The sequence below is a fragment of the Eubalaena glacialis genome, chromosome 3 (assembly GCF_028564815.1).
Source record: "Eubalaena glacialis isolate mEubGla1 chromosome 3, mEubGla1.1.hap2.+ XY, whole genome shotgun sequence".
Lineage (NCBI taxonomy): Eukaryota > Metazoa > Chordata > Mammalia > Artiodactyla > Balaenidae > Eubalaena > Eubalaena glacialis.
The window spans coordinates 98,508,095-98,520,184 of NC_083718.1; the positions used below are offsets into that span (position 1 = coordinate 98,508,095).

Genomic DNA, 12,090 nt, shown 5'->3' on the forward strand with positions numbered 1-12,090 from the left:
TGCATCCTATCCTCCCATGTCAGAATCCAACACATCATTTCCCTAGTTACAGAAACACTTGAGTCTTTGCCCTTTGTCATATTGAGCTCTTAATTGGCTCAACCCATCACATTGCTAGATATAAAGGCTACAATCCCTAGACTAAGTAGGTCTCTGGCTGGGGTGCGTAGTCTCAGGCAAGACAGGCAGCGTACGAGAATATAGAGCCCGCTCCCTCACCCAGCTCCCTATAGACTGGCTTTTTAGGAGGACTAAGAAACTGATACACGATCCCAATTTACTTTTTCCTTATCTTCCATCTCTCAGATAGGAAACCCTAGAGGAGAAGCTTAAGGGCCAGAGGAAGCCACCAAGGAGGAGACGGCAGAAAGATGGGGAGTGGAGCCAGTGCTGAGGACAAAGAACTGGCCAAGAGGTCCAAAGAGCTAGAAAAGAAGCTGCAGGAGGATGCTGACAAGGAAGCCAAGACCGTCAAGCTGCTATTGCTGGGTGAGCGAGATGGGAAGATGAGCCAGAGAAGGAGAAGGTACTGCTCCTTCCTGCTTATCCTGGATGGTAGGTGGGTTCTAGCCCACTGTGTGGGGAGGTAGGATGGCAGGTCATTTTTCCTCTCCCCATCCAGTCTCAGGCTAGGGGATCAGGAGCTCTAGGGCTGAGCACAGCCACCCCAATGAGATGCAGAATGCCAAAGTTACTCTGGAACTGTTCTGCTCTTCCTTGAACCAGGAATAGTGTGAGGGCCAGAATGCACCTACCCATCTCCAAATTTAACCAAACCTAACACCTAGCAACTTAAGCAAATATCATGAACTCTGGGCTTGCAGACACTTACTGAATCTGCAAACACAGAACTCTGAGTCAAGGACTCAGAAGAGGACAGTGGACTCAGAAGTCCTACCATATAATCAGTGTCATGTAGTCCCAAGGATAGGCCTAATGGTTCTTACCAAGTATACTGGTTCCTTCTCCTTGCTTTCAGTAAAAAAATTTGTAAAACTATTAGAAGTGGGGAGCCCTGAGTGGGGAGGAAAGGAGTCTTTAGAAAAGTCCTTTCCAGGCTGTCTATTCAGCAGCTGCCTCTAAAGCCCCTGCCAGATGGGAGGCTCATCAGCTTGATGAGCTCCTAAGCAGATCACAGGTTTGTGCTGAAAAAAGAAAAGCACCTCAGTCGGTCAGAAATTGATCATGGCTGTAAACAGAGCCAAAACAATAGAGTTTGGGACACCTGGCTTAGGAAAAAACCCCAATGGTAGTACAGAGGTAGGCAAGCTGGAGCAGGTAGGATCTTTATAGCAGAAGACTGGCTGGCTGGGCTGGGTTTCCAAACCCATGAGGAGCCTGGGAACTAGAGCCCCAAACTAAGGCACCTCCTTTCCCTCAGCTGATCTGTGGCATGGCCCTAAGGACACACTAAAGAGCACATCTCTGTAAGCAGACTCCAAGGAGCCCAGGAGGCTACAGAGGGGAAAGAGATGGCAAGGCCACTGAGAGATCTTTTAAGCCTAAGCAGCTTTCTTCTACATTCAGGATAAGAAGCTTAGAGGGACCAAGCACAGGATAAGTGGGGAGGGTTAAGGCATCAGGGATAGTATAGAGTGGGGGAGAGAGCTGAAGGGTATGCCGGTCCTTGATAGAGGGAGAGTGGAGTGTGAATGAGGATATAAGAACATTTTAGTCAATAATGGAAACAGTAAGATAACGAAAACATAGTATTTCAGTGAGGTGATCCAGCTTTCTCCAATCCCGCCCCAAGATCACTCTCCTGAGTAAAAATATAGGCAGAGCAGAAATGTGTTAAAGGAGTTCCCCTGAATCTATCAGTGGTTCTCAACGAGATTTTGTACATCCCCACCTCCACCCCAAGACACTTGGAAATGTCGGGAACATTTTTGGTCGTCACAGCTGGAAGAGTGGAGTGCTATTGGCCTCTGCCAGGAGTGCTGCTAAACACCCTACAATGCACAGGACAGCCCTCCACAGAAAAAACCATCCAGCCCGAAGTGTCAATAATGCAGAGGCTGAGAAACTCTCCTCTAATTCCAGATCAAATGGCCTGAGCTCAAAGCTGGCAGAAATTGGGGCAGCAATCATCCCTATGTGTTCTCCCCTAACAAGGCTCCCAAGCGAGCAGTGGCTTAGACTTCTCACGGGCCATCTACTGGAGGGTTGGGGAGAGCCAGTGGAAATATGAAGCATAAGCATTTCTCCCTGCAGGTGCTGGGGAGTCAGGAAAGAGCACTGTCGTCAAACAGATGAAGTGAGTAGGAACAAAGCCCCAAAGGACCGAGGTAGGGTGAAGAAGTCAGTAGAGCCAGCGGAAGCATGGAGGATAAAGGGCTCTTTATCTGGGTTCTTAAGGAACCCAGATGTAAAGGATATAAAGGATCTTATTCCCAATGTCCCTCATCTGCATGCCCCATGTCCCTCACTCTCCACTTTGGGACAGCAGTAAGAATACAGAGATTGGATTCTTATGACCCTTTAAATCCTCCCAGAGTCCCAATCCCTTAGGTCTGGTTACTCAGGTCCAACGAAGGGCTGGGTGTCTCCTCCTTGCAGGATCATTCATCAGGATGGCTATTCACCAGAAGAATGCCTGGAGTACAAGGCCATCATCTATGGGAATGTGCTACAGTCCATCCTGGCTATCATCCGGGCCATGCCCACACTGGGCATTGACTTTGCTGAAGCAAGCTGTGCGGTACGTGGTTAACGCTATGTGGTTAAGGGTGGGAGGAAAGGCTAATGAGAACAGGCCAGTGGCCAACGAGCTATGAAGAAACATGGGTCAGAAAAAAGTTTATGTAACTAAAATCCCACGTGCTGAGCTTTAAATCTTTTTACTTCAGTCCTAGCAAAGCATGCAATTCCTACCTTTGTAATAAATGTTTATTAAAAAAAAAAAATCTGCTCTCAGCTTCCTCTGCCTTTTTGTCTTATTTTACCATTTAAATTGTTCCCCTCGGGTTCTTTGCCCTGGCTGTGTAACTTTTATAAGCCAAATCCTAGTTCCAGTATTGTGCTTTTCCTAGATTTGAATCATTGAAAAAACAAAGGTGATAGGTTCCTGTCTATCATCTTGTCCATTTCATGGTCAATCTGGTCTTTAAATTTCCAATCTCCCTGCAGCAGAGGACCCACATTTTGTGGCAGGACACTCACTTTTGGACTAAGGATGGAAGATGGACACACCACAGAGGAAGCCCCTGGGACCTCTGTTATCCACTAGGCATCCCAGGACTGGATATATTGCCACCTTCTACATCTCAGAAGCACCCTCAAAAATTAATCAGTGTTTATTCAGAATCTTTGCTGGACACTATCTCCACCTTAGGCTTTGGTTGCAATGCAAAATGCTTTCCTTTCAGCAGAATTCCCAAAAGCCTCCTGGAAAGCCATTACTCTTGTGTAATTCTCATCCTGGTTTCTGCCTTACAGGATGATGGGCGACAGCTCAACAACCTGGCTGACTCCATTGAGGAGGGCACTATGCCTCCCGAGCTGGTGGAGGTCATCAAGAAGTTGTGGAAGGATAGTGGGGTGCAAGCCTGCTTTGACAGAGCTGCAGAGTACCAGCTCAATGACTCGGCATTTTAGTAAGACTCTGATTGGGGAGGGGGTGGGATGAGACGTCAGCAACCTTCTAGGAGAAATCAGAGCCAGCCGAAAATTTTAGGCACTGACAGCCGGAGACCCAAGGACTGAATTCAGGCTGCATGCCTGTCTTATTAGGCTTGAGCAGTGTTTTACTATGCTTTGAATTTAATGCCTTTACATTGGGACATTTGCCACAGTTCCCACCACTCTGTATTGCTTTACACTGGTTCACTGCAGCCTACAAAGCTGAAGACTCAAAATTCAAAACAGAGGTGCTCTGTTTAACAGCCCTCAGCCCCTGTCTTCTTAAATCAAACACGTAGCCTCTCCTTTCAGAATCATGAACACTAATACAGCCCTGCAGTTCTGCCATGCATTCTCCTAGGAGGCATGATTCATCACGGCCCTCTCAGGGCTGGAATTTCTAGCTGGCAACACAGGCTCTACTTAAGCCACTAGCCTAAAATGAAAATCTCCTTCACCTATAGCATCTTATGTCAAGGTGCCAGGGCACAGGACACAAACTGCCAGGGCAAACCAAAGAAAGTTTGTCAGGGATTAGAGAGCACCAACTTTGCAAAGTTGGTCCCCAAAAGATAAGGTACACAGAGTTTATCAATCCTACCTCAAACAGCATGATATCATAGATGGGCATGAGCTTCAGAGTCAAACAGACCTGGGTTTAGCCCCTGTTTTATCACCTAATCTTATAATAAAGTTATCATTTACTATCCCTGGAGCACTCACTCACTTACTCACTCAGGCCTAGGCACTGCTCAGTGCATTAGGTACACATTTTCATTTAATCTGCACAATATGCGTTTATGGTAGATAGTATTTTTTATTAGTCCTATTTATAGATGGAAAAACTGAGGTTCAGAGAAGTAAATTAACTTGCCCAAAGTCATATAGATAAATGGCAGAGGCTGGATTTAAATCCAGGTCTATTTGTCCACAAAGTTGAATGTTTTTTACAATATACCACAATGCCTCTTGTCCTGGACAAGTTATTTAACTCTTCTGGATTTTTCCTTCATCTGTAAAATGGGATATGAAACTTGAAGGTTTATGAGGTTAAATGAGAATTTAAATGTGAAAATGTCTGGCATATAGTTAATTTGCCCTCCCTCTTTCTCTCAGTCCTCTCACTTCACATCTGCCTTCCTTTTTTTTTTTTTTTTTAATTTATTTACTCTTTAATGGTAACTATCAAACAAATACAAAAGCAGAATAATACAATCAATCACCTGGCTTCAACTGTTACCAACTGATGGCCACTCTTGTTTCATTTTATCTCCATTCCCCACTGGAATATTTTGAAGTAAACTCCAGATATATCATTTCATCCTAAAAATTTCACTATGTTATCTCTAAAAAATAAAGGTTCTTTAAAAAAAAAATGAATCACAACATAATCATCTCATCTAAATATTTAATAATTCCTTAATGTCATCAAATATCCAAGTCAGTGTTCATTCAAGTTTCCCCAATTATCTCAAATGTTTTCCCTTCAACTTGATTCAGGATATAAACAAGGTCCACGCATTGGACTGATTCACATCTCATATATTTCTAAAATCTCTTTTAATCTACTCCTGCTTCTTGATGGAATTTTGGCACCCATTTAAACCACCAAGTCTCATTCAAGGGTCTAGAAAACCTTGTAGTCAGGTGAAACACAAGGAAAAGTTATCTGACTTGACTTAAATGGAACAGAACCTCTGCCTCAAATGGGCTTGTCCCTCAGCCCATCCCACACTTCCTTTTGTAAGGACACAAGAGGGTTTGAAGGAAAGACTCCTAGATTTAACAATATGAATTCTAGGCTGGTTCTATCACTAAGTTAGCTATATGCCTTTGGGTAAAACCCTTCACCTTTCTTGACTTTGGCTGTGGAAAATTTAATATTATCAATGCCAATCACTTTTTTCCAGCTACCTGAATCAATTAGACCGAATTACAGCCCCTGACTACCTCCCTAATCAGCAAGATGTGCTACGATCCAGAGTCAAAACCACAGGCATTATTGAGACCAAGTTTTCTGTCAAAGACTTGAACTTCAGGTGAGTACATGGTTCCCTGGGAGCACGTCAGATACCCAAAAAGGGACGTAGGTATGCTTCTTGGCTTTCACAAAAGCCCAGTCTGACTTACTCCTACTTCTCCCCCTTTCCTTTCCACTTCCCATCTTACTAACTGGCCCCAAAGTTGCCACCTCTGTGGGGTAAACACCAAGTGCATGTGGGTCACACATTGGGTATACGTGTGAAAACAGGTGTTTCTTCTCTCAGGATGTTTGATGTGGGAGGGCAGAGATCAGAGAGAAAGAAGTGGATCCACTGCTTTGAGGGAGTCACCTGCATCATTTTCTGTGCAGCCCTCAGTGCCTATGATATGGTGCTGGTGGAAGATGACGAAGTGGTGAGTGACCTTTGCACCAAGCAGCTTTGATAGGTAATTCCCCCATGACCCTTCCTCTAAACTTTGTGTCACTCCATTACCCCAACTTGGGTGATTTCAGCTAACACTAATAGTCTAGCAGTCTTCTAGCAGACCAATGTCTCAGGCAAATAATTCTAGAAAAACCTCTTCTTCTGCAGGTTCTAGGTTAGCACTTTAGAGCTCCAGATTTACTGAGAGCTTGGTCTCCGATTAGACATCCAAGTATTACTTGGGACATCAAAAATCTCATAAGAGAAACTGAGTATTAAAGGGATAAGTGATCATTAACTTGGCAATGCAAAGGAGTTACACTTAGTAGTCTCCCAGGCTGCCTATGGAAGTAAAGGATAGATGAAAATGATAGAGCAGAAAGAACAACGTACGATGTGTATCTTTATGCAACATGATAGAGGGGTTGCATACTAACCTCACTTGGAAGCCTAAATATATACTCAGTGGCAACAGGACTACAGAGAGACTGGCAAACCAGTTTTCTCACATGCCACTTAAATTGGCAGCTGGAGAACTACCTGAGGGTGGTTCTCTTGAGCCTGTGGAGTTTTACAAGACAGGAGTTCTGCAGGAACAGTGTCAGCCCATCCAGGTACCTTCCAAGTTTAAGACAGGGCATGTCAAAGGCATGGAAAATGACAATTTTACATATGCATCCGCTCTGTAAACGGAAGCCCCCAGTTTACTGATAGAAGACAAAGCTTCTATCCTTCTATCCCCCGCTCCAGTTCTTCTCCCTTCTCCTTAGTTCAGGTTGACATTAGAGCACTCTGAATATCTTCTAGCCAAAATGTCTTAGAGAGCCATTCATTTTCCAAGATCTCTTCCATCTTTAACCTTGAAGTCTAGAAGGTCTTGAAGGGTTTTTATAGGAGTATTAGCAATGAAAAAAGGCTACTAATTAGTTTTCTTTATTAGGTGAAAAGATTGAGCCCAAGTCAGCTAACAGCACACTTCAAGACCCTAAAGGTCTGCTCCCTAACAATAGGCTGGTTTGGAGCACTGGGTAACCTCTGGACTCTGCAGATTATAGCACTACTTCTCACTCATTGAAAGTGGCAATCAGAGAAAGAAATAAGGTAGAAGTGCTTGTGCTGTGGCATTGGGAAATTCTTTAGCCCTTACCATTTGGCACAAGGGCCAAATATCCCTATTATGTTCCTGCCTGAACTGAGATCTGGGACTTTTTAACGGAAGCCTATCAAAATCATCCTGGAGATGTACGTGGACATATGTTAACTTGGGCCCAGTTACAACCCTGAATCAGCAGCCCTTAAGGATATCAAAGTCCTAAGCTGTGCCCTGGTTGCCAAAGATCTGCATAACATTTACTGTACACCTATACACCACCTACTATCATGGACACTATACATACATGATCTCATCTAAGTTTCATAATAATCCTGAGATAGGGAAACTGAGATTCAGAAAAGCTCAGTACTTTCCCCCAAATCATACAGTTGTGATATAAAGAGGATTAGAAGGAAGTCAGATCTCTCTGGCTCTACTCTACCACACTAAAAAAGAGATAAGGTGTTCCCTACCTTTCCTTTTACATTTGGAACACTGGTTTCTTCAAGGGGAGCAAGAACAGGAAGTAGACAGATATCCCATAAGCCTAACCTGATATCTCTGATGGTGTTTCCTCTAACTAGAATCGTATGCATGAGTCACTGCACCTGTTCAACAGTATATGCAACCACAAGTTCTTTGCGGCTACTTCCATTGTCCTCTTTCTCAACAAGAAGGACCTCTTTGAGGAAAAACTCAAGAAAGTCCATCTCAGCATTTGTTTTCCGGAGTATGATGGTAAGTGCCAGGGGCTGGAGACAATTCTTTCATAGTAATGACGGGGGGCTGCCTCATTTCCTATAGCAAGGAGACATAAAGGAACTTGTCTTTAAGGAGTAGTAAGTGTAACTCCTCTGCTTTGCCAAGTTGATGATCCCTTATCCCTTTAATATTCAGTTCCTCTTATGAGCTTTATAATGTCCAAGTGATATTTGGATGTCTAACCCGAGAAACTTGAGCATTCAGTTACAGGTTTAAATTCAGATGTCTCTGGAATAGAGCAGACATTAGATTCAGGAGACCCATCAACTGTTCAGATGATAACTGCCAGAAACCAAGGGTGGAGACATAGAGACACCTCTCTCCTCAATTTCTTTGCTCAACTCAAGTGGGAAACACTGGAGTGCAATAAAGGAGAGGGCCCTCCCTCTAAAAATAGGCCCCCAACTGCAGCTGTCTAATACAACATTTCGAGGATCAAGTGAGTCACTTAAAAAGTGGGCAACTAAGAAGGGTTAATTTATCCCACTTCTTCACTATTTTTCTGGAAAACCAGGGAACAACTCTTACGAGGATGCAGGGGATTATATCAAGAGTCAATTCCTTGACCTCAACATGAGAAAAGATGTCAAAGAAATCTACAGTCACATGACCTGTGCCACAGACACCCAGAATGTCAAATTTGTATTTGATGCAGTTACAGATATTATCATCAAAGAAAACCTCAAGGACTGTGGACTCTTCTAATTCTCACCATTCCTCAAGTATACGTTCTATAAACAGGTTCAGAATCTGGGTAATTTCAAGCAGAAAATTTTAGGTCAATATACCATGACAAGAATACATCCATTCTCCCTTGGAGATGGAGTATGTATGATTGCAATTGTGTCTCATACGTGGTTTTAAAAGTGGGATAGCTAGTACAATTTAAAGAATGCAAGGCCAGGAGTCAGAAGACCCAGGTTCCAGTACTGGTTCTGCAACTTACTACAAAAATGTAAATATTTCATTTCTCTGAGCCTTGAGTTCCTCATCTATAAAATGAAGGTAACTTCTCTATACTACTTCACAGGGTTATTCTAATGATCACAAACATAACTGAAGGAAGGGAAGGCACATAAAAGCTGTGTGGTTAGTGACAGAAAGAAATCCTATATAAAAGCTCCCATATATGAAATTCAACACCAGGTTTTTAGATGAATTATCCCAAACAAAAGAGCAAACCTTCCCTGCAGTCTGCAAAAAAAACTAATTAAAAACAGAACCTCACTAAACCTACCACCCCTTTTTACTAACAGACCTTTATGTATGTGCCTTAGCTCAGAGACCTGAATCACCAGATAGAAGATGTGAGTTTCTTAGTTTCTAAGGTACACATCCAGAAAGGATTTTTTTTTTTTTTTGGCCGCTCGCACTGTTTGCAGGATCTTAGTTCCCCGACCAGGGATTGAACCCGGGCCCTCGGCAGTGAAAGCGCAGAGTCCTAACCACTGGACCTCCAGGGAATTCCCAAAAATGATTTTTATTAAGCACAGATTATCCCTCTGCTCCCAAACTGCCAAAAAGACTGTGTTCCCTATATCTCTGCAAGTACAGGGAGGGATACTTACCCTGTAAGTAACTTTATCAGCTACACAAGACACTTTCTGAATAAACCTGGAGGACAGAACACACTCCCACTTGGAGTATTAATGATTTTATTGCTGCCACTTCTCTATCACAGAATTTAGAATAAGTGAGCAATCCTAAAATCCTTGTTTCAACCACTACATGTTTCAGGAGAACAAAAAAGGCAGCTGATTTTGCTTTAGGCACTGAAAATCTTTGCAGTTGGGTCCATGAGATGCCTGGCTGAAAACAACATCTCCCCAAACAGGCCAACAATTAAATTATTCCCTGAACTCCTTTGGGGGGAAACAAAGCTTGTATTTATCTTGACAGGAGGTGGTGAAGTCAAGTACAGATTTAGCATTTACAACTACTAGTGAGGAAAGCTCTGGGCATCCAAGATTTAGTATATAAAAGAAAGTGTCAATTAAAATGAATATCTGCTCCTTGCCAAAAACACACATTCACACTTAGGCTACTACTAGCAATATTGATACTAGAGAGCCATATGAGCTTGAAATACACTGAAGAATACATTTGCAGCTGTTAAAATTGGATTCATTTAATAGTCTTTCTGATTCCTTGAAGAGAAACCAACTTGGGAAAATTACCAGAAAAATAAGGAAAACTACTCTGCCTACTGCCGATTAAAAAACTTAAACCAAAGAAAAAAATCTGGGTAAGACTTCTTGCATCCAAGCACTGTTCAGGGACTATACTAAAGGGCACGCTCCAGCAATCACTAACCTCTTTGCTTTAACTCAACATATAGGGGCTCTGAGTCTTTTTTTTTTTTTGGTATCATAGATCCCTGTGGCAGTCTGATGAAACCTATGGACCTCTTCTCAGAGTATTTTAAAATGCATAAAATAAAATTCAGAGAATTACGAAGGAAACCAACATACTGAACCCAGTTTTATCTTTGGAGTTCTGAAGCCCCAGGTTAAGAAACTTTGCTATAGCTATGATCTTACCTATTCAGGGCCTAGATGTAACTTTTCCCATTTATTCTACCTTCAGGTAGGGTAGCCCCACCTACCCCCAAATCATGCCAGATTATTTGCTTCTTTTATTAACTTTTCCTTGATCTTTGACTCTAGGCAGGAATTGGTTATGGGCCAAACTGTAAACGCCCAACCCAGGCTCCTCAGTTATTAATGTTCATATAGAACCTGCCCTACAGTACTAGCATGAAAACAAAGCCAGTGGGACAGGTCTTCTGGTAGAACAATCTCTAGCAGAATAAAACACGGTTGTATTTTAGTTTTCTTTTGCTCTGGTAGACATTCCAACTTTTAACTGGTTTACAAACAAATTCACACAAGCCACCCTATATGCACTTTGCAAAAAGGTTACCTTGGAGGCTGGATGGGGAAGTAGCAGTACTTAAAAGCAACACTTCTACAGCTGCTTTACTGAAGTTAGGATCTGGTTATTCATCTTATAATATTTTCAAGCTAAAACTCTTCTGGTGAGTCTACACAGAATAAACACAGGGGGCCTCGGTCATCCATTCTCTTGTTCCTTAGAACAAAGTCAAAACAACTCCCCGAAGCTCTTAGCCAACACCGGGATGTTCTCTGAGTAAAGGTAAGAGGACCTCAAATTCTGGATAAGCTTCCCAAAAAGGCATTAATCCTTACCGCAGCTTCACTGTTTGTCAGGCCCAGAGATGGTTCCCAAACCTCATACTATTAGAGACAACTCCACTGGTACTTCTCCTACCCAACTGGCTTATTTTTATCTCAAGGACATTTTGATTGTGTGCATGAAAAGTTCTCTTTGCATAAAACAGCTGTTAGAAAGCTTAAAACCAAAATTATGCCATATACTCACTCTGCTGTCTATATCTGTCTTCTTTTGCTTCATTTTAAATTTACACTATACTGTTGAATTTTATATCATCAGAAATTGTTTTTTGTAACAAGATAGGTCAGAAACTAATACTCAACCCTATTTTCACGTACTGCAATCTTAATTCTTAAAACGATAAAGCTAGAAGAAACTTAAAATATTCTAGGTCCACTAGCAATTTATTGATAAGAAACTGAGGCCAAGGGAGGTGGAGAGTCTTCATCAAGATCACACTGCTAGGAAGTAGCAGAACTAGAACTCCAAAACAGGTCTTCTGAATCCAAAGCCAGTGGTCTTTCTATATGCACCATGATACCAACAGCCCACCATACACTAAAGCGTCAAAGTCAATTTTCTCATTCTCCTAAGCTCCTTCTATTCCCAAAAAAATCCTTGGTTATTTTTAAATTATGCCATCTCTAAATCATAGATATTTAACAAAATCATCTCCACACTAAATACAAATTGGTCTCAAAATGGAATGTGAAATTAGCATAAAACAGTAAAAGTATAAATAGCTTTGTTTGTTGAAGGTATAATTTTCTGTTCTTATACTTAAGAGGGCAGAGACTGTAACACACTTCCCTTGCATTGCATGATTAGACATTGATGAAAGTAAGCCAAATGTAAATTAAGTTCCATTTCATATAAATCTGATGACAGTTGCTTTTTCTTATAAAAATATGATTGACTCAAAAGGACAAATACAGTATGATTCCACTTATATGAAGTACCTAAAGTAGTCAAATTTATAAAGACAGAAAGTAGAATGCAAATGGGGAATTA

The 12,090-nt window shown here is 42.0% G+C and overlaps 1 protein-coding gene across 1 annotated transcript; it reads left to right on the forward strand.

Annotated features, from left to right (window-relative positions):
* The first annotated feature begins 371 nt into the window (after positions 1–371).
* Positions 372–8,589, forward strand: GNAT2 (G protein subunit alpha transducin 2). The gene is made up of 8 exons (XM_061186215.1): positions 372–489; positions 2,215–2,257; positions 2,560–2,701; positions 3,439–3,596; positions 5,532–5,660; positions 5,889–6,018; positions 7,707–7,860; positions 8,399–8,589. Exons 1-8 carry the CDS (start codon positions 372–374, stop codon positions 8,587–8,589), a joined length of 1,065 nt encoding a protein of 354 aa, XP_061042198.1.
* Positions 8,590–12,090: the final 3,501 nt, after the last annotated feature.